The sequence below is a fragment of the Protopterus annectens genome, chromosome 4.part1, assembly GCF_019279795.1.
Source record: "Protopterus annectens isolate FY-2018-M chromosome 4.part1, PAN1.0, whole genome shotgun sequence".
Classification (NCBI taxonomy): Eukaryota; Metazoa; Chordata; order Ceratodontiformes; family Protopteridae; genus Protopterus; species Protopterus annectens.
In genome coordinates this window covers 515,824,248-515,849,998 of record NC_056734.1, presented here as the reverse complement: position 1 = coordinate 515,849,998, position 25,751 = coordinate 515,824,248, and the positions used below count along the sequence as shown (strand labels likewise).

At 38.8% G+C, this 25,751-nt stretch overlaps 1 protein-coding gene across 1 annotated transcript in view; it reads left to right on the top strand.

Annotated features, from left to right (window-relative positions):
• The window catches only part of ANO7 (anoctamin 7), a 1,683,969-nt gene that overhangs the window by 1,186,756 nt on the left and 471,462 nt on the right, over positions 1–25,751 (top strand). Inside the window, exon 15 of the mRNA XM_044070329.1 lies at positions 2,896–2,998. Within this exon, the coding sequence (XP_043926264.1) occupies positions 2,896–2,998 (103 nt within the window). The remainder of the gene's footprint in view (positions 1–2,895; positions 2,999–25,751) is intronic.

The window sequence follows — 25,751 nt, the reverse complement described above, 5'->3', positions numbered from 1 at the left end:
TGAGAATTTTTTTTTTAGCTTGATTATGGCTGGGGGATTGGGTAGGATAGAAACTTCGAACAAGACAGTCCGATAATTTGATTACTTAAATATGTCCCCTTTTTTCTCCTTGCTGTTTTCTGAAACTTTGCATTCAGTTTGAAATATTTTTTTTTCTTATCTCCATTGCCTTTTGCGTTTTGTTTTTCATTGGCAACTTTTAAAACCTCCTCAGAAAGCCATTTTGCCTTTTAAATCATCTTTCATTTTAGAATATTTATTGATGCCACCTCCTGGACAATATCAGAAATGTCTATCCATAGTTGCTCAGGTGATCTATCCCCTAGGTTTAATCCCTTAAATCTATTCTTCTGCATTACATATTCACCTGGAATAATATTGTTGAGCTCATACCTTATTGACCTTAATTTTTCTTGTTTTAATTTAGTTCTAAATTTTGCATTAAGAAGCTGATGGTCTGAACCACAGTAAGCTTGAGGTTTTGTTTTTGCTGACTGCATCAAATGCTTCCATCTCTGACCACAAAATATATAGTCAATCTATGTTGGTATTGACCATCTGGTGATAGTCATCTGTAAGTCTATCTCTAAAGCTTTTGAAAGAGAATTTTGCTATAACCACTGATTTATTGTAGCAGAATTACAGTATACTGGTCTATGCCCTGTTTCATTTCAGTTTCCAAGGCCAAACTTCCCATCATACTATACTTGAATATTTCAACATAATTATTTTTTTCTTTACTGTACCTTTCTGTATCTCACTAGATTAGCATGATAAATCTTATAATCTTCTTAAGCCTGATGTAGTCTAGCAGAATTTATCTATTTCATCAGGATCTCCCAAGTAAACGATGCTGTTTAACTTGTAGTTTTTTCTTCCTGGAAAGCAACTCCTCCTGTTCTGGAGTCTTTCATACAGTCTTCTCTATACTATCTTTCTAAGCTCGTGTTTAATTTTTAAAGTTTTCTTCTGGTCTTGCATCTTTTTTTTTGTCTGGCTCCTCTATTATGGATCAACCTATATTGTAAGGAAAATACAGTTGCAAGCACTTTATATTTCTGTAAATTCTCTTTTTTCAATATTGTGCCCTGTTTTGATTGCTCTTCTTTTTGGTGACCTATTAAGTCCATTTCTTGACTGTCTTCTTCAAGTATGTTGTTTATTTTTGTTCAATGTCAATTGCCACAGTCATTTTAGTGCCTTCTTCAGTTATTATTTTAAGAACCAAATTAATTTCTCCATTTTATAATAAAGTCTTTGCTCTTTAAAAGTACCCATTGGTATTGTAAGATGGATAGAAGATTCTGGAATATTCTTTTTGCAGAGTTTTGTCCTTGTTGAACACTGTGTTCTGGATTTGTATAACTTCTTTTGAAAAATCTTCCACCATTTTAACATACATATTTTTTTATTTGATTTCATTTAAGTATTTTATTGATTTTTTTTTACAAGGTATTCTTTTTTCTGAAAGACATAAGTACACATTAAGACATATCTTGGACATTTTCTAACTCTGCAGTCTTTTGTTTCCATGTTAAATGTGTTCTAGTATATCCAGTAAAGCCAAAACATTTTGTTCACAAAAAGCTAACTTTTATATCCTATTGTATGCAAAAACTCTTGTGATCTTCTTCTTTTGGCTTTTCCTATTTAGGAGTCGCCACAGCAGATCACATGTCCGCTCATGATTGGCAGTGGAGTTTTATGGTGTCGAGTTGCCAGCCCAACCTTCCACAGAAGGCACACATACGCACTCACACCTAGGGCCAATTTAGAGTGTCCAATCCACCAACAGCATGTCTTTGGGATGTGGGAGGAAACCGGAGCACCCAGAGGAAAGCCACGCGACCACAGGGAGGACATGCAGACTCCGCACAGAAGGCAACCCAGCCGAGGATCGAACCAGGGAACTTCTTGCTATGAGGCGACAACGCTAACTGCTGCACCACCGTGGCCGCCCATGATATGCTCTCTTAATATACTTTCCAAGTATCTAAAATTTTCTTCTGTTTAATTATTTCTTCTTGCAGATTACAGATTTATTTATTTTTATTTGTAGTGACACATGTATATTTCTTTTTATTTACTGTAATTGCTTTCATTGTATAAATATGTTTGGAAGTTGCAGAGGCTTGTCCTTATTGGGCTGTGCCTGTTGTTTCATTGCTGTTCTGTGGGAGTCAATTCACTTTCGACATATGTTAGTTTCCTGCATAAAATTGCTAAATGTATCCTTCTGTGGAGCTTCTTTGAAATTTTCTAAATCATTTTATTAGTTTACATGAGGGCAACAGAATTATACTGCTGTTGTGACAGAAGTCACCACTCCCCCTCCCAAATTATTTTCTTTTCCTTCTATGTTATTGACAGACTGCTTCGGCATGGCATACTATTCAAAGAATGTTGATAAAGGTTGATCTGTTAAAAAAGAGATGTACAATGAACAGAAAAACAGAAGATTATAAATCTGTGAATGCTAACTATTGTTACAAATTATCATATTGGTAAACTCCTCTGAGCTCACCTAAGTGCATAAACATATAAATCTGTTGTAGTCTAATATTTACCGTTAGATTTTGGAATATTTGCTTACATACATTTTTTCTCCTATGACCAAGTCATGGCTGAAACGTGTCCCAAGGCTAAGCCCATCTACCTCATTAATAAATGAACAAAAAAATACTGGTTGATTAGTGGTTGATTAATACACAAGCTTTTAAGTATAAAGTCCTTTTGCATTTGAGTAGCAGCACAAATTTATTTTGGTGCCAGTTATCTACAGCAACTTCTTAAAAATCAGTCACAATAAAATGCTTCTGAATGGCAAGGCATTTTGATTTTCATTCCCTATTCCTGGAAAAACAGCTTGATCCTGACTTCAGTTTTATTTTATAGGCTGCAAGAATTGCCAGCTTGAGTGGATCTGTCTTGAACCTTATATTCATCATGACCCTTTCCAAGGTTTATACCTCTCTAGCTCGTGTTCTCACCAAGTGGGGTAAGTAGTTATAAGCAGTTCTAGTTACAGTATTGTCACAGACCTCCCTTGTATTTTTTATGTATTTCAGTATTTGATTTCCTCACAGGTCACCACTATTCAGCGTTGTGGTATTGCTGGGGAATACAGCAATAAAGGTCAATTTTTAGGATCAAAGACACTAGCCAGAGAAGAATAACTTTGCAGCTGATGCACTCATGATGTATTTTGGAAAGGATTGTATATCACATTAAAGAGCTACTTAGTCTCTACAGGGAAGCAAGTACAACCACGGTTCACAGTGCTGTGTCCAGGAATATCATGGCCTTAGATAACCTCATACTGCCTGTGTGTGCATAGGGCCAGTATAATCTGCAATGGCAAAAACTCAAACACCAATGACAACAACAGGTGCAGATTTAAAATATGCAACATAAAATCTAGAACATGGCATGATACAAAGAAACACGTTTCATGTTTGTATATAGCTTACAGTCATTACCTTCTAAGACTAATGGCTGTAATGGAAACATATGTCCTAACTTCCCCTAACTTTGCAGAAAATCCCTGATTTTTGGTTCGTATTTTGTCCCATCTATCACACAATTTTTGATTTTCTAGTAAATTATTGGGGATTACAGTGAGTCAGTAATACCAGAAATTAAAATTTTGTACTTTTTACTTTTCAAAAAATACATGTTGATGCAAAACGTGTTGTTATGTTAACTTTTTGTTTTTGTGGATTGGAATAATATTTTAAAAAAATCTATTTTTTGGTCTTTCTACCCCTAATTATTTTTTTGGCTTTGTCCAGAATTTTTGTGCAAATAAATTGAGAAGCATAAAATGAAGCACTGTTAAGATCTGTAATGCACAGAAATGTGGCAGAACAGAAATCATCTACAGTGCATTATATCCAACAGAAGTCTTTTATGGGGACAGTGCTCGTAAAGGAACAGTAAGTGTCCTGTGTAGTCCACCTCTGTATTGGTGTGTAGTAAATGATATGCGAATAAGAAGCAAGATGCCTGTAGTCTGTCTGTGTTTCAGCAACACTGCAATAAAACATTTGCAGCAGCCAGTAATAAGTGTTCCATACACTACATATGTTTATTTACCAATACGTAACTTAGACCAAACTGTAGTTTGTGTAAGAAAATGTGCCTCTATATGTGTGTCTGTGGTAACAACATTCTGAACTAATACATATGGGTACACCAAAGGACACATTTCTGAAACATTTGTGAAAAGCATTAATATACAAACAGCAACATGCCTGCAATGGTATAAAACACCTGAGCCAGGAAATTACATAAAAGGGAATAATTAAAATGCGAGGAACAAGTATAGCAACAAAATATTCAAGAATAAACATAGCTAGAAACAAAATACAGTGTATCATAGTACAGCATGCAGTGGCCTACAAGCTACAGTCTGATACAATCCCCGCAATTCTAGGTCACAAAATTGAATGCTAAAAAATACAGTAGCTGTGTGACTAGAAGACTCTAGTTTGTGCAGTTTTCTCAGCAGTACCTGTAAGTCACTTAATACCTAAGAAACACTGTCCATTGAAAGGGCCACATATAGAAGTAATCAAAAGAACCATGGCCTCAGTAAAAACAACATGGAATGCAGAGCCTATGGCAGTGATTCTGAAGCAAAATACTGTAAGCATTATAGTAGCAGATGCAAGCCCTGCATTGTGCAACACCTACAAAGACAAATGTAGTGTTAAAGAATGAGTGATACAAACATGTAGTACTGAAAAAAGAGCAGGCGTGGAATACTACAGAGCAAGGGATTCCACAAGTGGATACAAAAGTGAATACAAACCATAAATTTGCACAGTAGTTGTAAAGTATGACAGTGATTTGTGAGTATGATACCTTCAGTGTGGGATGTGACAAAGCAGAACAGTAAAGCATGACCTGTGATGTGACACTAAAAATCTACAGGAATTCATCACACTATCACATTAGCCATTACATGGAGCATTTTTGGTACACAGTATCTAGGCACAATAAAACAGTATCTGAACCTGCAAATTATAAGAAAGAACACCTATCACCAACTGTCAAGTGGCACAACAACTCACCTTATGGTGGCAAAGGGAGGCTGTTTGTCTAGTTAGACTATTCAAAATGTATATCAGAAAGAGAGCATATTGTCATGCCACTGATCTGCTAACCTTCACTGATCAAGTCCCACTCATTTAAGACACTGCTTATTGAGTATTTTTGGTGACTGAGTGTACCTGTTGCTGTTTAAATATTGCAGCTGACTGAATTAGGGGTCATGTAAGCATGCAGTAAATGAACTAAATTGGTATCACATATTACCAAATGGTTCCCTTTCCTTGTGCTTGTGTAATCTCAGAGTGCATTATTAGTAGCAGGGGGTATTGGAGGTCATGAAAGCTTTTTATCCTGAAAAAAACATATTTTGGTGCTTTTTGTTTTTGTCTTAGTGCCATTATTTGGCGTAATAATATATGTAGCTGGTCAATGTGGAAGGGTTTCAAAGTCTGCAGTTCTTTGGTGGCTGGTCAGCTAAAAGTAGTTTTGATGTATGTAGTCATTTGGTAAGGGGGCTATGATTTGTAAGGCTTCAATATAGATTTTTTTGGTAAGGTGCTCTGGATCTGTGTGTATCCATCATCTTGCATACCCTTTTTCTTGTGAACATCTTTATTAAATTATCACTTAAGAAATACTTACACATACATTAATAGAAAAGTAAACAAATCATATTAACATTTTATTCATTTACATGCATTTTACATTAAATATGGGTTATTTTCTTTATAACAACTGCCATTCAATCCAACATTACATAAACTGTACAATTCCTGTCTTCCCTTAAACCTGACTCCCCATCCTGAATATTATTCTGCAAGTATTTTTCTCGCATTTTCCATTAATTTTATGCAATTTGCTCCATCTCTTTCCTAAAGATCCCACTTCCAGTTCTTTAATCTCTTTTACAGTATACAATACTTTAAATACAGTTGGTTTAAATTTTGATTTCTATTTTCTAGTACTAGCTTTTTGGCAGCCAAAAGAATCAAACTTAATAAGGCCTTATTATGTCTAGGCAATTCAGATCCTGTGTCCCAGCTCAAAAGCACAATTTCTTCAGTTTCAACCATTTAACTCTGCCATCTCATTACACCCCTCAAAACACATGTTCCCAGTTATGTCTTTAATCCCCATCACATCTACAACATTTGCTGTCTACCTAAAGAAAAAGTCTTTGAAGTCCGATTGGAGTATAAAAGTACCTATGCAAACACTTCCAAGCAAAAATCCTAAACTGTCCTGGCATTTTTGCATACTTGAGAGCCATACTTATGTCCTCCCATTGTTCTCTTGTAAGCTACTTTTCCAGTCTCTCTTTCCAATATTTCCTAACCTCCTCTGATTATTATACTTATTATTCAGTGTTTATATACCTTAATAATTATCCTTTTTTTAACAGCAGCATCTATTCTACATTTGACTAGATCTCTACCAGAAAAGGTCTTTCAGTTAGGACTCCCCTATCCCTTTCTCTTTGCCTATACTCTGATATCAATCCATGGTAGGGAAGGCAGTCTCCAACCCACAGAAAAAGTCTCTTCTTAGCCTCAGTTTTTCTTCATATTGATCACTGCTGCAGTAGCCTTTAGCTATGTGGGTTATATCCTAGCAAGAATATAACAGCTAGCCAGCTTCCAAAGCTTTAGGGCACCTAACAGATGCCCAATCTGTCAAGCAGCTTGATCTGAGCTGACTAAAAGACAAGTGTGGGTGCAAAGCCATTAGAGCTTACCTGCCATAAAAGAGTACTCCCCTCTGATGCTTTTGAGGATTGTCAGTTGGCTTGTACTTTCCTTTGCTGGACAGATAAAAAAAAACGTCCATTTACTTAATTTTGTTGATGTTTTATTACTTTCTTTTTCAGGCAAGTGTGGTTAAAGATAAGAATATGCTGTGTTAGTGGAATGTCTCGAGACTCTAATGTACTTTTAAATGGGGTGCTTGTTTTTTTCTATCAGTGTAAAGGTCGTGTAAAATAACTAAAAACATTTTTTTCTGTGGAAAAATTGTGGGGGCTGACATAGTGTTTTAAAGTGTTTTTTTTTACTATGTTTTTCTGTGGACTGGTAATGTTTACTGGCAATTGCTGCTGAACACACTACAGATCCCATGGTCAGTCTCAGTCCTTCTTTCAGCCACAAAAAGAAAACAAGCAAACAGTGTTTGCTGCAACAGCAGGCTAACAGTTTGCCGCAGCCAGAGGAGTGTGCATCTGCAGTGACTATTAGTTGTTCCTCAGACCACTCATCTTTTACCCCGGAGCCCACTGTGGACTAAGGGTTAGCCATGTGTTCTGTTGGGATCCCCTATGTGGTCAAGGGAGAGCTACTCTTGTCAGTCCTGGTAGAGGGAATAGGGAAGTTTTCCCTCTTGTGTCACTATGCTGTGCCCATCCCTGGGTGAGTCTACTCCACATGACTGAAAACTCAAAATAATGAATTTCATTTTACTGTGACCACAATCCCTAATTTTTAAAATACTGAAAACTCATTTGACTGAGTCTCATTCACTGAAAGCTTACAATGCTGAATTTCAAAATACTGAATTTTAAGCCATAGATGTGCTGTCTGTTCCCCTTTGCCTGTGACTTGCTTGTGATAAGAAACATTACTGTAACTTAAAGTGCCGACTGTCAGAATACCAATAGTAGCGTACAAAGTAGTGTTGTAGTGTTCTGTACAGTACTGTAAGGTAAGTAAAAGGTATATGAGCTTTTCTCCACTGTAGTGCAATCCTGGAGTTAGTATATATAGTTGGGGGGGGGGGGGCAAAGCCACCCACCTAGTTTGGTTTTATATCATCCGGTTTTGGTTAAGAGGGTAAATAAGCAGTTTTGTAAGTTTTGAAAAGAGTTGTTGGTGTTGTAAGTGTGCATGTCTATGGCTTAAAATTCAATATGTTGAAATTCAGCATTGTAAGCTTTCAGTATAATGAGACTCAGTCAAATGAGTTTTCAGTATTTTGAAAATTAGATATTGTGGTCTCAGTCAAATGAAATTCAGTATTTTGAGTTTTCAGTCATGTGAAGTAGACCCCCCTGTGTAAGCTGCTGCTGCCATTGGTAACAAAGCTAGACACATTTTCCTGTCAAAAAGAAACAGAAAGCCAACCATGTATTTACTTCTCTTCAATTTTCTTTGAATATGAGTAGTTTACTGAGTCTGACTCAAGGTTAAATTCAGGCTGTTGATTCTTCTTGCAAAGTAGTTCCTGGTAAATGAAGGAGGGATTCCTGTTTTCCTGAAGAGATTCAAGACTCTGAATCTGAACAGGAAGATGCAGGGACAGATATAGACTTTTTTTCCTCAGATTTTTGATTCAGACTCAGAGGATAGCTCAGTTTCTGATATTGCTTCTGGGGGTTTATTTTTCTCTGAGTCTGTTGCTAGAATGTGCCAGTGTTTTCAGTAGGAGAACACTGAGAGTTCTCAGTCCCTCAGAAAATACTTTGAGTTGTTACAGAAGTATTTTCCAGAACATACACCCATTCTTCCTGTTCTGTCAGCTTTAGAAGACATGTGTGTTACTGCTTTCAGTTTTCCTGATAGTCAGCTAGCTGTCCTTAAAAAGGCAGATAGGATGCATACAGTTACTCAGTCTTTTAAGATGTTATACACTATTCCCAAACCTAATTCAGACACTATAGCTACAGTTGATCCCAATGCCGCTCACCTTGTAGTTAATTCCAATCCTATTGTTTGTGATAAAGTTGGAAAAATTATTAGTAGGTATGGGAAAAATGTATATACTTCTGCAAATTTGATTTTCAGAATTTTTAATTGTCAGGTTCATATGTTAAAATTTGTTCTGAAAAATGTAAAAGCATAAGGACTGATGTGATGTTGTCCTATCTCGGCTTCATTCTTACTAGGTTGGGTTTGTATCCGATCCTCGGATCCGTCTTGGCCTTTATTTTCAAGCTCGTGGTCCTCTGCCAGCTTGTGGCTAACTCCCTATCCCAGCATGCACTGGAACTATCCCCAGATCTCATTTGCTGCTAAGATTGATGTTCATCTGCATGTTCTGGCTAAGTACACCTTTTTTGATTATTTTGTAATCAATAATTCTCTAGTTAATTTAGATAATTTAGATAATTTAGTTTTCATAGCTTAGTGTGTCTACTCATGATTTGGTATTTTTCATATTTGGGCTGTTTCTGCCTTTTGGCCATTTTTTTCACTAGGCCTTGTATTTGTTTCCCTTTCCGGCTTGTGTTAAAGTGTAGTCACCCTATTTAGTGGTATAGTTCATTTAAATTAGAGAACAGTTACAGAGCCCGTTTTAGTTAGCGGGCTTTAACCCTAGTGTTTCTTGCTCTTTCCCTTCCCGGTTTGTTGCTAAGTTTAGTTATCATTGTACTGCTTCAGCTCATTTAAGTTAGAAAGCTGTAACTGGCCCCATTTAAGTTAGAGGGATAAGTCTTTGTTTTTTCTCTGTGTGTTCTGTATCTTCAGTAGCTCGACCCGTTTAAGTTAGAGGGTCCAGCAAAAAAAAAAAAAAAACAAAAACTGTTTGTTGTTGTTGCTGTTGTTCTTTCAGCTTAAAAAATATCTGGTAAGGAATCTAAACTGATGGAATTTAAAAAGTGTGACAGGTATAGCAAAAAGATGCCCCTTAGTGATAAACACATCCTTTGTGTTTATTGCCTTGGGGCTGTCCATCTCCAGGAGATGTGCTCTATTTGCAACTCTATCAATCATAGAGCCCTCATGGAGAAGAAAAATAAGTTGATTTTAAAAGATCTTCTTAAACCCCCCTTCAAAGAGGCACTGGAAGAAGGTCCAGGTTCATCTAGAGATCAGACAAGTCACCTTCTGCAAAGTCTGATAAATCAGACAAATCTATGAAATCTGGAAAAAGACCTTCCTTTTCTTCATCATTGGATCTGACATACAGAATTCCTAGACTGTCCTCTTTGGATCTGAATTCTGCTGGATCAGACAAGGTTCCATTGGCTCCGACACGTTCTTTCTTGGAGCCAGTGGAGTTTGAGCTTAAGAGCCAGTCCCCAACCTTGGAACTGATCTCACCTATTTTAAGATCGCCCATGCTACAAAAGACTAAATCTCCCACTCCCTCGACCCAATCTTCTAGGAGCCTTTCCGATGATGATGTGGATTGGGTGGTACAGAAGCTTTTACAGACACTGGCGCTGGCCATATTACTGTTGGATCCGACGCCCATGGCATCAGATCCAACAACATCCACTTCCTCTGCTCCAAGTCCTCCTCTGATCCAGCCTCTGGCTTCAAAGTCGGAAGGTCCAGAGTTAGTATTAGTGGAAGTGTCAGATCCGAGACCCACCATGGCTTCCATGGATCCGACCTTGACTGGGACATCCTCAACTCCATCAAAGCTGGAGGGGTCTAAGAGCCGACACTCTTGGGTCAGGTCCGGGGAGGCAAGTTGGATCAGACAGCTGTCGGATCCGACTTTGCTTCTCGGGGTCTCGGCTTGGGTGAGTTTGGCTCGTACCTCAGGATTGGGGCATCCTTTGGCTTCTTTGGATCCAGGGATACCCTCGAATCAGGGACGGGGAGCTTTTGAAGCCATGAGGAAGGTGCTGTCTCCACAGACAGGTCCACAGTCCTCTTTGGATATTCCTCCCTCTAGAGTATTGGTGCCTGCTTCTTTACCCCTGCATCCACAGGGACGCAGAAACCCTAGGCCTTAGGATGCCCCACAGGGTATCCCCCACACTTCCAAAATCTCCCCAGTATATCCTTCTGAGGAGGTCTCTCAGAAGAGACTGTGCAAGAGGCATTACTTAGACTCCCCAGAGGAGTCCATCACTTCTGATACTGACCTCAATGAGGCAGAAGGGTCCCCATGGTCACTTCCTGATGATGTCTCCTTTAGAGACATCCTGGAAATGTTAAAGCAGAGAAGTGGTTGAAAGTCCTCTAATCCTTCAGCAGAGGAGTCCATATACCTGAAAGTCTTTGAGTCTCATCCTTCCAACTCTTGGGTGACTCCGCCTTTCAATGATCTTATTGAGCCGGTTTCTCAAAAGCCGTGGGAGTCCCTGGATTCTGTGGAGCCTATTCGTAGGAGGCCAAACAAATTTATTACATCCCCTCTGACATATCTTTTTTGTGAAGGGAGGAAAGACTCTGTCTGCCATAGGAGTCTGTTTTTCCATGTCTACTAGACCTTATCCCAAAGGTCAGAGAGGTAGTGGTAAGATGTGGTTCCGAAAATCACAGAGATCTTTTCAGGACACACATGGTGAAACTTTGCCCAGAGGCAGAGGGGGAAGTAATAATGGAAGACGCTGACCTCAGGGCAGAGGGCATCCGCAAAATCAGGGCAACAGAGAATCCTTCTTTGGTAGGCCCTTTCAGTGCTCCTGAAAGGAGGCCCGACTGCCCAGCTCTGGAGGCATTTGGAGGTTACTTATCCTTGTACCCAGAGGCCTGGTGGCAACTTAACAAAAGACAAATGGGTACAAAGCATCATATCCAGAGGTTACGTCATCCCATTTTTCCTTCTCACCCCAAAGATGAAAAAAAGTTCAGGACGTTCCACCCAGTCAAAAGGAACAGGCAACTCTAGAAATTCGAAAGTTGTTAGACAAAAGAGTCATCTAAGAAGTCCCTGCAGACCAAGTAGGATTCGGAACTTACTCAGGATTCTTTTTAGTTCCAAAGAAAACAGGGGACTGGAGACCAATTCTGGAACTCAGCATTCTAAACAAATCAGTAAAGAAAAGCAAGTTCCAGATGGTGACACTGCAGTCAATACTCCCATTCCTGGGAAAAGATAATTGGATGTGCTCTATAGATCTCTAGGATGTGTACTACCACATAAAAATGGACAGGCAATCCAGGAGACACTTGCACTTTTGGCTGGGAGCCAGTCACTACCAGATTTGAGCTCTGCTCTTTGGCCTCACTACAGCCCCCAGAGTGTTCACCAAATGTATGGCAGTAGTAGCAGCTCACTTGAGACGTCTAGGATTTTGGGTGTTTCCATGCTTAAATGACTGGTTCTTAACAACCACGACCAGGCATCTGCTAATCAAGGTCAGAAATACAACCTTGCAACCCTGCTCCCTCCTAGGGATTACCATAAACTACGAAAAATCTGCCTTAGTGCCTTCTCAGCATGTAGTATTCATTGGGGTAGAATTAGACTCAACATATATGATGGTGAGACTTCCACCAGAAAGGGACCAATCTGTAAGGTACCAGGTGAGATACCTTTTAAGAAGAAAGAAAGCCCCAGTGAGGATAGTCCTCAGAGCTCTTGGGATCATGGCAGCAGTGATAGTTTTGGTCCCCCTAGCACATCTACATATGAGGATTCTTCAGTGGTTGCTATCCACTCAGTGGTTGATGCAAGAACTGCTGATGTCTCACAAAATAATCGTTAACAGAAGCTTGCAAGAAGGATCTTCGATGGTGGCTACACTCCACTCAAGTGACTCTAGGTCGACCGTTTGTTCAGTCCCAACCAGTGGCCACTGTGACCACGGATGCTTCTCAGATGGGGCGGCATTAACTGGGAAAGACAGTCCAAGGCACCTAGCAGAATCAGGAGGCTAACTTGCACATCAGTGTCCTAGAGATGAGAGCAGTACTTTTAGTGTTGCAAGCATTTGAGGACTCTCTTCCCCTAGGAACCATTGGAATCCAGGCAGACAACATGTCAGTCGTATGGTATATAAACAAACAAGGAGGAACCAGATCTTACCTCTTTTGTCGAGAGGCCCTGAGAGTATGACAATGAGCAACCTGCTCCCAACGTTTCCTGATAGCAACATACATCCTGGGGAAATCCAACGTAATAGCGGACAGACTCACCAGAGCAATTCTGATGCCTTACAAGTGGTCCCTGTAACAGGAAGTAGAAAAAATGTTCTGAAAATGGGGTCAGCCTTGCTGTGACCTGTTTGCGACATCCATGAATACCAAATGCAGCAGCTACTTTGCTCTCAGCCCCCTCTCAGGGAGTCACTATGGGATGCACTTATGCACAATTGGCCCCGGGTCTCCTCTACGCCTTTTCCCCTAATTCCCAAAGTCCTTCAGAAAGCCAGTTGTTTGGGAAGGGATTTGATACTCGTCGCTCCATACTGGCCTCGCCATATCTGGTTCCCCTTCTTGTGGCCTCATCTTCAGGAGGAGCCATGGATTCTGGACCAAGTTCCGGACCTTCTGACTCATGCATCAGAAATTATCCACCCATCCCTTCAGACCCTCAAAGTGACAGCGTGGCTGCTCCAATTCCAATGATAGCCAGGTTTCCAACCCTCTCCTCTCAAGTTAAATTCTAATTTCTTCTCATAAGGCTTCAACGAGGAAGATTTATAAAAGCAAATGGAAAAGATTCTATTTATGGGCTACCTATAACCATATTGATCCCTTTTCTGCTCCTATTACTTTCATCCTAGACTTTCTAGCAAAACCTTTCAACGAGAGTGCTGCTGCAGCTACTGTTAGGGTTCAGCAAGCAGCAATCTCAGACTTTCATTTGGGAGACTCTGGCTCTAATATAATGTCTCATAAGCTACGCAAGGCCTTTCTCAAAGGTACTGTGTTATTAAGACCACTTATCAGGGACCCTCCAGTGCCATGGGATCCAGTTTCATTCTATCTCATATAGTTTTTCCTCCCTTCGAACCAGCATCATCTTGCAAATTAAAGTTTTTGACTTAGAAAACCATTTTCTTGGTGGCAATCACCTCTGCCAGAAGGGTGTCAGAGTTGTAAGCATTGTCGATAAAGCCCCCATATTTGCTTTTCCATAGAGACAGGATGTCTTTGCGAACAAACCCTTCCTTTTTACTTAAGGTGGTTTCAGAGACAAATTTGAACAAAAGTATTGAGTTTCCATTTTTTTCCCCCGAATTATGAAAACAAAGCAGAGTACATGTTATATCAACTGGATGTACATAGACAGCTACACTTTTACCTACATAGAACTGCAGAATTCTGAACATTTGATCAGTTGTTTGTTTCCTTTCTAGAGTCAAAGAAAGGTTCTTCTGTGTCTAAGGTTACACTTTTTAAGTGGCTATCAGATTGTATAACTTTTATTTACAAGTCTCAAAATAAAGAACTTCCAAAAAAAGTTAAGACCCATTCTACAAGAGCTATTGCTACTTCTTCAGTCTTTCTGGCTAAGGTTCCTATTGACCCTATTTATGCTGCAGCAACATGGGCTAAACCCCATACTTTTATCACTCATTACAAAGCTGATTTCGCTTCCAGAAACAGAGCTTCTTTTGGATCCATGCTTCTGAGAAATATTGTCTTATGAGCCACCCAAGAATCAATGTACTAGGGATGGTGTCCCAACCTAGTAAGAATAAAAGCGAGATAGGACAACATCACATAAAAAAAGAAGTTATGTACTCACCATAATGTTCCATGTGTGTTGTCCCTTTTCGCCTTCATTCTTACATCTTGACCTCCCTCCCCCTTCCCTTTCTTTTACTCTTAGAAGACCGGGTCTAATCAAATTGAACCCCCTTGACCTTTGCCCTTCTTCATCAGCCTCTGAATCCTTCATTAGAGTTAGGCATACATGTATAAATTTGGGGCAAACAAGATCTGAGGATAGTTCCTGTGCATGCTGGGATGGGGAGTTAGCCATGAGCTGGCAGAGGACCTAGAGCTTGAAAATAAAGACCGGGATGAGTCCAAAGATCAGATCCAAACATGGAAATGTTATGGTGAGTACCTAACTTCTTTTTTTATCTGGAGTTTCATCTTATGAGTTTCATTTTATGAGGAACTTTGCTTTAAATAACTTAGTTTTGTCTGTTGCACAGGTGGGTCTATATTATAAGCTCGAAGAGTCTTTTGTTCGAACACAGAAAGGTTGACACGTAAACAGCGAAAGCTGTAAACTGCAAACGGCCACTTCCACAAATGTTTTTCCTAGGGAAAAATTCACTTGGTGGTCAAACATAAAAACAAACTTTAAAATGCTAATCAAGAGGGGAGCTTCGCCCCCCCACACCCCGATTACCAACTCTGAGATCACTCTGCATTGGAGAAAAGGGCAATTCCAAATAACAGCCAAGCAAATTTTTTCACAGGGAAGAAATTCTCAGAAGTGGCTGTTCACTGTTTCCAGCTTTCGTTATTTACGTGTCGGCATTTAAGTGTTTGAAGAAAAGACTATTCAAGCTTATAATACAGACCTGTACAGGTCACTACTCATTGTTTACAGTGTGTATGTATGACTCTGTTAATACTTCTTCCAGGGCTATGGCTTCTGGTACTGTTTTGAGTAGGTTGGCATGGCTGCATTCCCAGAACCTCCCAGATATTGTTAAAAATGAGATTTTAACTTCTGCCTTGGATAGAGATTTAGTGTTTGGCCACTCTGCTGCAAAGGTCATCAAAACGTGTGATGAAAGTAGCAATCTGATCCAGAGAATCTCTAAAATTTTTTCAGCCCCCCTTTTCTAAAATTTCCAGTGGATTTTCTATCTCCTCATCCATTTTTGGCAAAAAAAAAAAAACCAGAATAAACAGCCTCAACAAAATACAGGTAAACAGACATTTAAGAATAAATGGTAAGCGGGTTCCAAAAAGGAGTCTTGAACTTCCAAAGACCAAGGCCAGCCCAACAAATGTGAATGACAATGACTGTTAATGAGACCTTGTGACCCCCTCTCATCCTGGCCCCTTTTTTCTTCCAGAAAGTCTGAATCTCCATTTTTCTGTTTGGCAGCAGATTGTTTCAGACATATGGGTTCTGAAAATCATTCATCAAGGTTACAGATGGCAGTGAGAGGAAATTCCTCCTTTCCAGGAAGTCATTCTTTATCCTCCAGATCAAACTCTTGTTTCCACTGGTTCTTCATTATATGCTGTCCCAAAGAGTGAGAGAACTAGTTCCTACTCCCCAGGTGGGGAGTTCCTAGTGCCAAAGAAAGAAAATGCTTAGAGACCAGATCTGGATCTTTCTTTCCTAAATTTGTTTGTGATAGTGCCCAAATTCAAAATGTTGTCATTTCACAACATGTTAGCTCTTCTTCCTCATATTTCCTGGCAACACTAGACTTAAAAGAGGCTTATCATCACATCCCTATTCACCCAGACTTCAAACAGTTCTTAAGGTTTTGTGTGTCTAGATTATATTATCAGTTCTATGCCTTACCCTTTGGACTATATACTACACCAACAAAGTATCTAGTGCTAGTAATAGCTCATTGCAGGCTACAAGGTATCCATATTTTTCTATATCTAGATAACTTGCTTATCTTTGCAGAGTCTTTTTCAAAGTGTCAGAAATGTCTGTCTTGGGTAAGAGATCTCTTACACAAGCTGGGATGCAGCAAGCGCATTCAAAAGTCTCTTGACTCCTTCACACAGGATTGTGTTACTGGGACGTCATCTAGACACCTCAATTCAAAGAGTTTTTCTTCCACAGGAAACTGATCTTTATCTAGATCTGTTTATGTTTTCCAGTCAGACTTCAGTCACTATGAGGTAATACCTCCAGATATTTGATCTCATGGCATCTGTGATTCTCATTATACTTCTGACAAGACTCCATATGAGAAAGGTACAGTGATCTCTCTATGGTCCCAGAATCAATACCATGTATCTTTTCAAATCCCAGTAATGGGGTGGAGACAACAGATATCCTTAAATCCAGGTCTCTCCTTCTCTCTCCCTTCTCCAAAGCAGTCATTCACAACAGACACTTAGGATTTTGCTTGGGGAGCAATTTCATGCGGGATAAAAGTGCAGGGGGTGTGGGACACCTAAGACAGATGTAAGCACATAAATATCAAGGAGATGCTTGCCCTTATCAAGGCACTTAACTCTCTGAACCCCGTGACCTCTTCAGGTGGTTACAGACAATAAAACAGTCATGTGGTACATCAACAAGCAAAGTGGAACCAGATTGTACCCCTTTTGCAGGCTAGCCACGTTAGGTTGAGATATAGCTTCTCAGCACAAACTAACTCTGCAGGCTTCTTATGTTCGGTTAGAGTAAAACTATGTGGCAGCCAAGCTGAGCAGGACCAGGGCAGACCCTCATGAATGGAAGGTTACATGTTAAATTGTCGAGTGATCAAAATGTCGAGCATGGGAATATCGAGACCAAAACGTTGCATGAACAGAATAGCGAAAACCCAGAACATCGGCAGTTATAATGTCAACACTATAGTAACATAGGAGCCAACTGGAAGGAAATAGGATGTCCATAACATTTGTCATCCACAAGTGTATGTAAGTGATGTTATAGTTGTGATATTAACATCAGAACTATCTACTAGCATATCGTAGGGTGCAAACATTGTTCCCTGGGTAATCCGCTGTTCCCTGCTGTAGTGCGATCTCGGAGTTGGTATATTTAAGTAGGGGGGGTGCAGGGGGGGCTTGCCCCCCTGCAATGATGTTTATGTGTGTGCTGTTGTTTATTGTGTTATCACTTTACAGTATTTACAGTGGGTTTTGGATGTTGGGTCTTCTGATGTGTAGAGTCGACATTTTAACTGCCGATGTTCTGGGTTGTCGCTATTCTGTTCATGATCGACGTTTTGGTCTCAATATTCCCATGCTCGACGTTTTGATCATTCAACAATTTAACATGTAACCGAATGGAAACTAAATCGGGGGTAATGCAAGATTTGATCCATCTTTGGGGAGTTCCTCAAGTAGATCTCTTTACCACCTCTCCGAACAATCAGCTGGCAAAATTCTATTCCAGGACTCCATGCAAGAAGGCCTGGAAGACAGATGCTTTTCTTTTACTTGTTCCTATATGCTTTTCCACCCTTTCCACTAATAACCTTGGTACTTCTGAAGATTCAAAAGGAATCTCCTAAGACCATTGCGTTGACTCCCTTCTGACCCAGGCAACCATGGTTCTCCCTTCTTTTGGAATGGCCAGAGGCAATTACCACAAGCTTCCTCGCAGACTGAATCTACTTACATGAGAACAGGGGTATTTGATACACCCCAACATCAATCAACTTCAATTAACTTCTGGGATGATAAGGTCTTAATTTGTTTTAGGCACAGATTTACCTAGGATGTGCAGCAGATACTACTGGAGATAAGAAAGCCTGCTACTAGAAAATGAAATATTAGTAAACAGAAAACTTTTTCTAGTTGGTGCCAGAATATAACCAGCACCCATTCAGGGATAGTTGTTTTCTGGTTCTGTGACACTTGTGTGAGTTTCTAGACTATGGCCATTCTTTTTCCTCTATCAGAATTCATTTATCAGCCATTTTAGCAATGATCCTCTTCTTTCAATGCAGTCTCATGGCAAAATGTTCTTGAAATGGGTTTTGTATAAGATGCGTCCAAGAAAACCAGTGGCCCCTCTTGGGATCTTAATTTTGTGTTACAGAAGGTAACACTTGCTCCATTTGAACTAGCTAATCTGGCTGATTTGAGGTTCTTAACATGGAAAACAGTTTTACTGATTGCTCTGACCTCTTCAAAAATGGTATCTGAGTAGCAAGCTCTTATGGTGAGTCAACCCTATCTCATTTTCCTTAGGGGAAATGTTTCTTTCAGATCTATTCCTTCTTTTATGCCTAAAGTGGTATCTGAGTTTACTTTAAGCCAAACTATTCATCTTCCCATTTCTTTCCTGAACTTAAAAATGAATGGAAAAGGACAATCCATACCTGGACATCTGCAGACAATTTGGATACTATCTTGACAGAACAAAATCTTTTTTGTGAAGGTAAGAAGGGACAACCTCTGTTAAAACAGACTATTTCCAGGTGGTTGTTAAAGGCTATTACCTTTTGTTATACTCTCCATAACAAAACTATTCCAGGCAGGGTCAAGGCACACTCTACCCAGGCCTTAGCTTCATCTATGGCTTTTTTGAAAAGGGTTAGAATCTGGAAGTATTCTATAAGCTGCTACTTAGTCCTTTGGACATACTTTTACAAAGCGTTATAAACTTGATTCCTTCTCTAGATCCAGATCAAACTTTGCTAGGTCCATTCTCCAAGGGCTCTTGGAGTCTTCTCCTTCCACCTCCCAAATGTAGTTAGCTAAGGTAATCTCCCCATATATAGCTAAGGCTACTGCAGCAGTGATCAATATGAAGAACACAGCACAGGTGTGTAAGTTAAACTTACCATAACCGTAGATGTTTGAACGATCACTGCTGCACCTGCGACATCCTTCCTTGTTTTTTTTTTGTTTTGTTTTTTTTTTTTTTTTAACAAGAAACATCTTTATTAAATTATCACATACAACATAGGCAGTCACATATTTATATAAATGAAAACAAACCATACTGACATAATTTTAGCTGCAAACATTATACATCACAAACCATAATAATATAATTGTAGTTGCAAACATTGTGCATCACTTATAATCCATCTAGTCATTGTCAGTCAAACATTACATAGCTAATTCAAATCCTGCCTTCTTTCAAACCTTTTTCCTTCTCAATCCCAATTCCAGTTGTTTTATCTCTGTTAATATATTCAGCTACTTCTAGTAAATCTAGTTTAGACTTTGATTTCCATTTTCTAGTAATTGCTTTTTTGGCAGCCAACATAATTAGACTCAGCAAGACCTTACTGTGTCTAGGCAATTTTTTTTTTTTTTTTTTTTTTGTTTTTTGAGAACCGAGAAATTTGAGAAATTCTGATTCTGTATCACAGCTCAAAAAATCATTTCCTTAGTTACACCAATTTACTCACCCAGTATCTCTGACAGAGCAGTCTGCAGGGAATCTTTAAAGTCTGCCAACTCATTACACTCCCAGAAAACATGTTCCCAGTTACCTCTTCCTTCCCTATCACACCTCCAGCATTTGTTGTCTCCCCCCCTAGGAAAAATTCATTGGAGTCTACTTTTGATATAAAAATACCTAATTAAACACTTCTAAGCAAAGATCCTAAATCTTCTAGACGTTGTGGCATATTTGGAAGCTATACATTTATCTCCCCATTGCTTTTTTTTTTTTTTGTAAATTGCTTATCCAATCTCTCTTTCCAATCCTTACTAACCTCCTCTGATTGATTCTTATAGTTATATTGCATAACTTCATATGCTCTACTAATTATTCCTTTTTTATCAACAGCTTCTGTTCTAGATTCTGCTAAAACCTCTACCAGTGCTGAACTTCTGCTTAGGATCCCCCTATTTCTTTCTCTTTAGCTATATCCTGATATCAATCCTTGATAGGAAGGAAATCCCTATCCTGATCTCCAAATAAATGTTGGCCTCTTCCCATTCTATTACCTTTCTCTGTCTAATTATTTCTGAATACCTTGTTTTTTTACCTGTTTTCTCCAATAAATTCCAGCCCCCTCTTGTCTATTGTCTGTATCCCTAGTTGCAGTCATCCCTATTGGCAGAATCTCCTTTCTTCATTCTTGTGTTGGCTTAGTTCTTAGAATACTTTCTGCTACGTTATGAGTATAATATTCTGCATGGTTATTGTTTTCCTTAAGGGTCTGCATCCAAAATCCCAGACTCTCCTTGTTTCTTGAGCTTCCCCCCTTTTTCATCATCATTCTTTTCCACTTTGAATTATAGATTTCTGCTTGTGCTATGTATAGGAGCCTTACCTCTGAAATACCCTTTTCAAATCCCACCCCCCCATGTGTTTGGTATGTTTTTTTATGCCAGGTTGTGGAAATTTCTTTTTTGTTGTTCCTAGCCGTTGCCTTTTAGGGCTCAGCCTCCCTCTGTATGCTGGCAAGAAAAATCTGAAGGGCTTTGTGTCCTAAACTTGTCTTTTAGTCAGCTCAGCATGAGCTGTCTGACATTTTGGGCATGTGGAAGGTGCCCTGAAGTTTTGGAAGCTGGCCACTTGTTATATCCTTGGCAGGATATAGCCCATATAGCTGAAGCTACTGCAGATGTGATCATTTCAACATTTGTTGTTATGGCAAGTTGAAATTATACGTTACTTTCCTCATTCAGTTTAGTCCAGTAAATTCTAACCCCCTCTTGCCTATTTTCTGTACACCTACTTGTAGTCATCTCAACTGGCAAAATGTTTTTTCTCTATTCCCATGATGTTTTAGTTCTTAGAAAACCTTTTGCAGGTTTATGAATACAATGCTTTTTCAATTTCTCCAAATCTTTTTGGTTTCTAATACCATGAGGGGAATGGACCCCATTCCTAAGTCAAAGTACAATTAATGTTCATGAAACTAGTATTGTTTCAATCACTGATGTCAGCCAGAAGTGCTCTTCACAGTACCCGCAGTCTGCCTAATAATGACTCCTGTAATTCATACGAAGTTATGTGTATGGTAACATATCTAATTATTCCACGAAGTCTGACCAATCGGTAACCGCCTCGTATGCTTACCGATTGGTCAGACTTTGTGGAAGAATGTGAACTGTTAAAAGACATGTTCTTGAATCGTGGATATCCCAAGTTTTTCATTTTTGAATTAATATCAGAAGTTAAAAAAGAATTAAGGGCCATTTTCAACCCTAGTTGAACATGGACCCCTTTATTCTAGGATCAATGAATGTAATTAGGTTGGATTCAAGTGAAGATGACTTGTTTAACATTTCATCTGAGACTATTGATAAATCTTGTGAGTCACAAAAAAATGCCTATACCAGTACTTTTATCACAGTTTTTAGTGATGATAGCAATGCTATTAGGCATATTTTTATGAAGAACTGGGATGTCCTGATGAATGATTCTTAACTTTAGAAGCTGACTAGGTGATAAACCTATTATTGTCTTTAAAAGAGGGCTCAATTTGAAAAATATTTTTGAGTGTTGTAAAGGGTTGTTTAACAAGGGGTCTATGACTAAATGTGGTAGCTGTGTCTTTTGTAAGCATATTTTTACAACAAGCCAAGTCACTATTAATTATCAAACTGTATATATTAGTGGTAAAACATGCTGTAACAGCAAGAAGGTGGTTTATTGTGCTTTATGTTCAACTTGCCCATGTTTTTATGTGGACAAGACTGAACGGAAATTAATTTTTTGCTCTACCAGTGGTTTGTGACTTCACTACTTTCAGCTTGCTTTTGGCATATTTCTACCTTGTTTCTGGAGGAATTCACCATGCTTGCAATTGTGGTTTATTCGTTTACAGTATTGTTTGGTTTGGTCATCCATTGCTGTGCCATATGGGAACTCACTGGTCTGTCACTCCTCAACATTGAGTACGTCAGAGTTGCCACAGTTTCCTGTTCCTTCCTTTGCTGTCCAGCTTCAAGTGAACATTTATACTGGTTTCCTGTGGAAGAATCCAAAATATCTTCATATGGCAACTGACCAGTTGCTTCCCATTCCACTGGTTTCTCCTTAATTTGGATGTCCATTACTCTATTCTGCTGTGGTGCTTTCTGAGTTAGATTTTCTAGACTGAATCCTTCACTTCGCAGGAACTCCCTAACCTCTGTTTCTCTTTCTTTAACTTCTCCATTACTAATCTTCTTTTCTATTTTTTCCTCTTTGTCTTCTTATTTTTTTTATTGTAAAGTTTCCCATGTCCACATTCCTTTGCTGTATTTCACTTCAAATATCTTTGGTGCTGCTCTTTTTGTATTGATTAGTTTTGCTTTCTCCTTTGCATAAATATTAGACCATATTAACTTACTTTTTCTTTCCATGTCCATATTTCTTCTTCAGATGTCTCCTGATCTTCCCGTTTCTCCTTACTTTGGGGACTCGTTCCATCATGCTGTGATGTAACCTGGGTTAGACCTTCTACACCAAATCCTTCACTTCACAGGCATTGCATAACTTTGACTTCTGTTTTTTTTATTTCTACATTACTAGTATTCTTCTCTACATTCCTTCTTTGTGATATTATTTTTTATTGTGAAATTGTTCATATCTGGATGCCTTTGTCTGTATCTCTCTTCAAATATCTTTGGGGCTGCATTTTTTGTATTGATTAATTTGCTTTTGACTTTGCATAAATATTGCACCATATCAAATTTCTTTTTCTTTTCCATGTCCATATTTCTCTTTTATACTTTTCAAAAATCTCTAGGTTTTGTTTTTTAATATTTTTGCACTTCCTCGGATGCTTCTTCTTCAAAACAGATCAAGGTTTCTTGGTCTATATAATGTTTTTCTCACATCTGTTGTATTAACGAACACACATTTTTATTTGAGGCTTCTGACAGTTTTTCTTGTGGCAGTATAATGCTCTGTATGGGTATTTCTGCTTTCCTTAAGGATCTGCATCCAAAATCCCACTCTACCACTTCATCATCATCACTTTCCACTTTGAATTCTAACCTTCTGCTTATGTTATGTATATGACACTTAGCTGCATAGCTCTAAAATATCCCTTCAAGTCAGGTTATCCTAATCCACCTTGCTTTATCGAGAATGTCAGCTTAACCAACTTCATTCTTGCCCTCTTCCCCTGCCAGATAAATTCCTTCAATTCTTTATTAATTACTGCCCGCAGCTTCTTCTCTGGTTAATAAAAATATGCCTGACCCATATATATAAAATGAAAGGGACTAAAAATATTTCACTGATTATATCTTATGATACAGATCCATAAACAGGAGCTTCCATTTTTTCAGTTTTTATATTATCTTTTGTTTAGTCACTTCCCACATATCCTCAGTAGATAGATGCCATTTTAATCCAAACTCCTGAAAATGTCATCTTAATGTGCCCCATAAATATGCGTATAGCTGAACAAATTTGTGTGTGGGCACATAATTTATAGCTGTGGCCTTTGTTTTATTTTTAATAATTTTATATCCCAAAAAGACGTGAAAGTGTCTCAAAATGTTCCACAACACCAAAATGTTGTTTTCTGGATTTTATCAAGTACACAATAATTTCATCAGCAAATAAAGCAAATGTTTCTTGATTACCATACCAATTATACCCCTGAATTTCTGAGTCTTTTATTTTCTTTGCCAGTGTCTCTAAATGTAAAGCAAATACCAAAGGGGAAAGAGGACATACCTGTCTGGGTCCTCTCTTTTAAACAGTACTAATCAGAGGTGAACCCTCCCACTTTGATTTTACCTCATATCCTTTCCATATCCTCCTAGTTAACCTTATTACTGTTATCAGGGAATGCAAATGCTTCCATTGCCCTACTCATACAAATCCAGGCTTACTCTGTCGAATGCCTTCTCTGTCCTAAAGCTTTGGAAGCTGGCCAGCTGTTATATCCTTAGCAGGATATAACCCATATAGCTAAGGGTACTCCATCAATGATCATTTGGATTAAATTCTGTACCCTGGGGAAAGCCCTGAATACTGAGGAAAGAGCTGCATTGATTTTGAAGACCTCCATACATCCCAAACAGCATTTTTCCACAAAACAGGAAGAAAAAAAGCAATTATTTTACTTTTGTTAACTTTTTTCAGTTGATCTAATTGTAACCAGTGTTCTGATAAAGGCCTTCTATAATTTTCTGCATTTTTTCATTTTTAACCCGAAAAGTAACTGTTCGAATTTCTACTTGGTCTGGTTCCATAATTTTTTTAGCTGTGTTGCAATAAATGAAAGCGTTGTCATTTTGCTACAGAATATATGCTCATACAAACAATTGCAGCTGTTTTGTTACCTAAAATTATATTTGCTGGTTATTTCTGCTTGGTACTGTGCCATAGCTTTGTCTATTTCACAATAATGAGAGTATTGTGATTTACTGCAAGTTCTGTGCTACCTTTTGCTGCTCACATCCTGAGTTTTTTAATCATTTCTGATAAACATAGTCTGATATCATTTGCACTTAAAAGTGCCCTCCATCTGTTACATCTGCTGCTATCCCTGCATGTACTTGATATAATCTGTTACTATCCCTCCCATCCACTTTGTTACATATTTCGCCCCTGTTGTTTCCTCCTGTGGATACATAGCTACTGACTTCCGTGCCATTGTTTTATAGCTGGCTGTAATTATAGCCCACCTTTGACCCAAGAGTTGTAGTTCACTTTCACAGAGGTGAGGCAACTGTGTTTAGCTGCAGGATCTAGCCTTTCTGATTGGTTTTCTCCCTCAAATCTGCTCACTCAGGGTCTTTGAATCAGGACTCTGAACAGAGTGGTAAGCCTTGAACACTGAGGAAAGAGCTACACTGATGTTGGAGTCATCTAGGCATTCTAAACAACATTTTTTTGACAAAAAGTGAAGGAAAAAAGCTGTGCTGATCAGAATGCACCACAGTTGTTCTATAGTGTAGTTGTTTGCTTAAGAGCTTTTTCCTCTGTAAAAAGCCTTGGTAAAACAGTCTTCAGTGTTCTAACTTTGTGTCTGCAGTAATTTGAGCTAAGCACAATTAAGACACACTGAGCTGCAGTAAATCACACCTAGCCTAAGAAAATTAAATTTTAGTGTCTACCTAAACTGACCAACCCAGCTGGTACTGTCATCTGATACCCTACATTTACCCACTATGTCTGTAGTCACCATGGTTGAGATGGGTATCTTCAGATAGTGTAACAATTCTCTCATGCTGTCGGTTACCTATCACTTAAGCAGAATAATGATGTGTGACAGTTGTACTTATATAATGTCCTTGGCTGCCCAAAATCTCACACATAGACAACCAAGACATCAGAATAATCAGCAGTACACTACACTACAGAAAACAACTCACCACGATACTCATACAACACATAATCCATCATTTGCTGAGGTTCTTACGACCAACTTGCCTAAACCACAAAGTCTCCAAAATATAACATAGGCAATAAACACTCTCAGCAACATTCTCAGACTGCATAGCCTACCACTTCACATAACACTAGGAGTTCCAAAGTCTTAGATG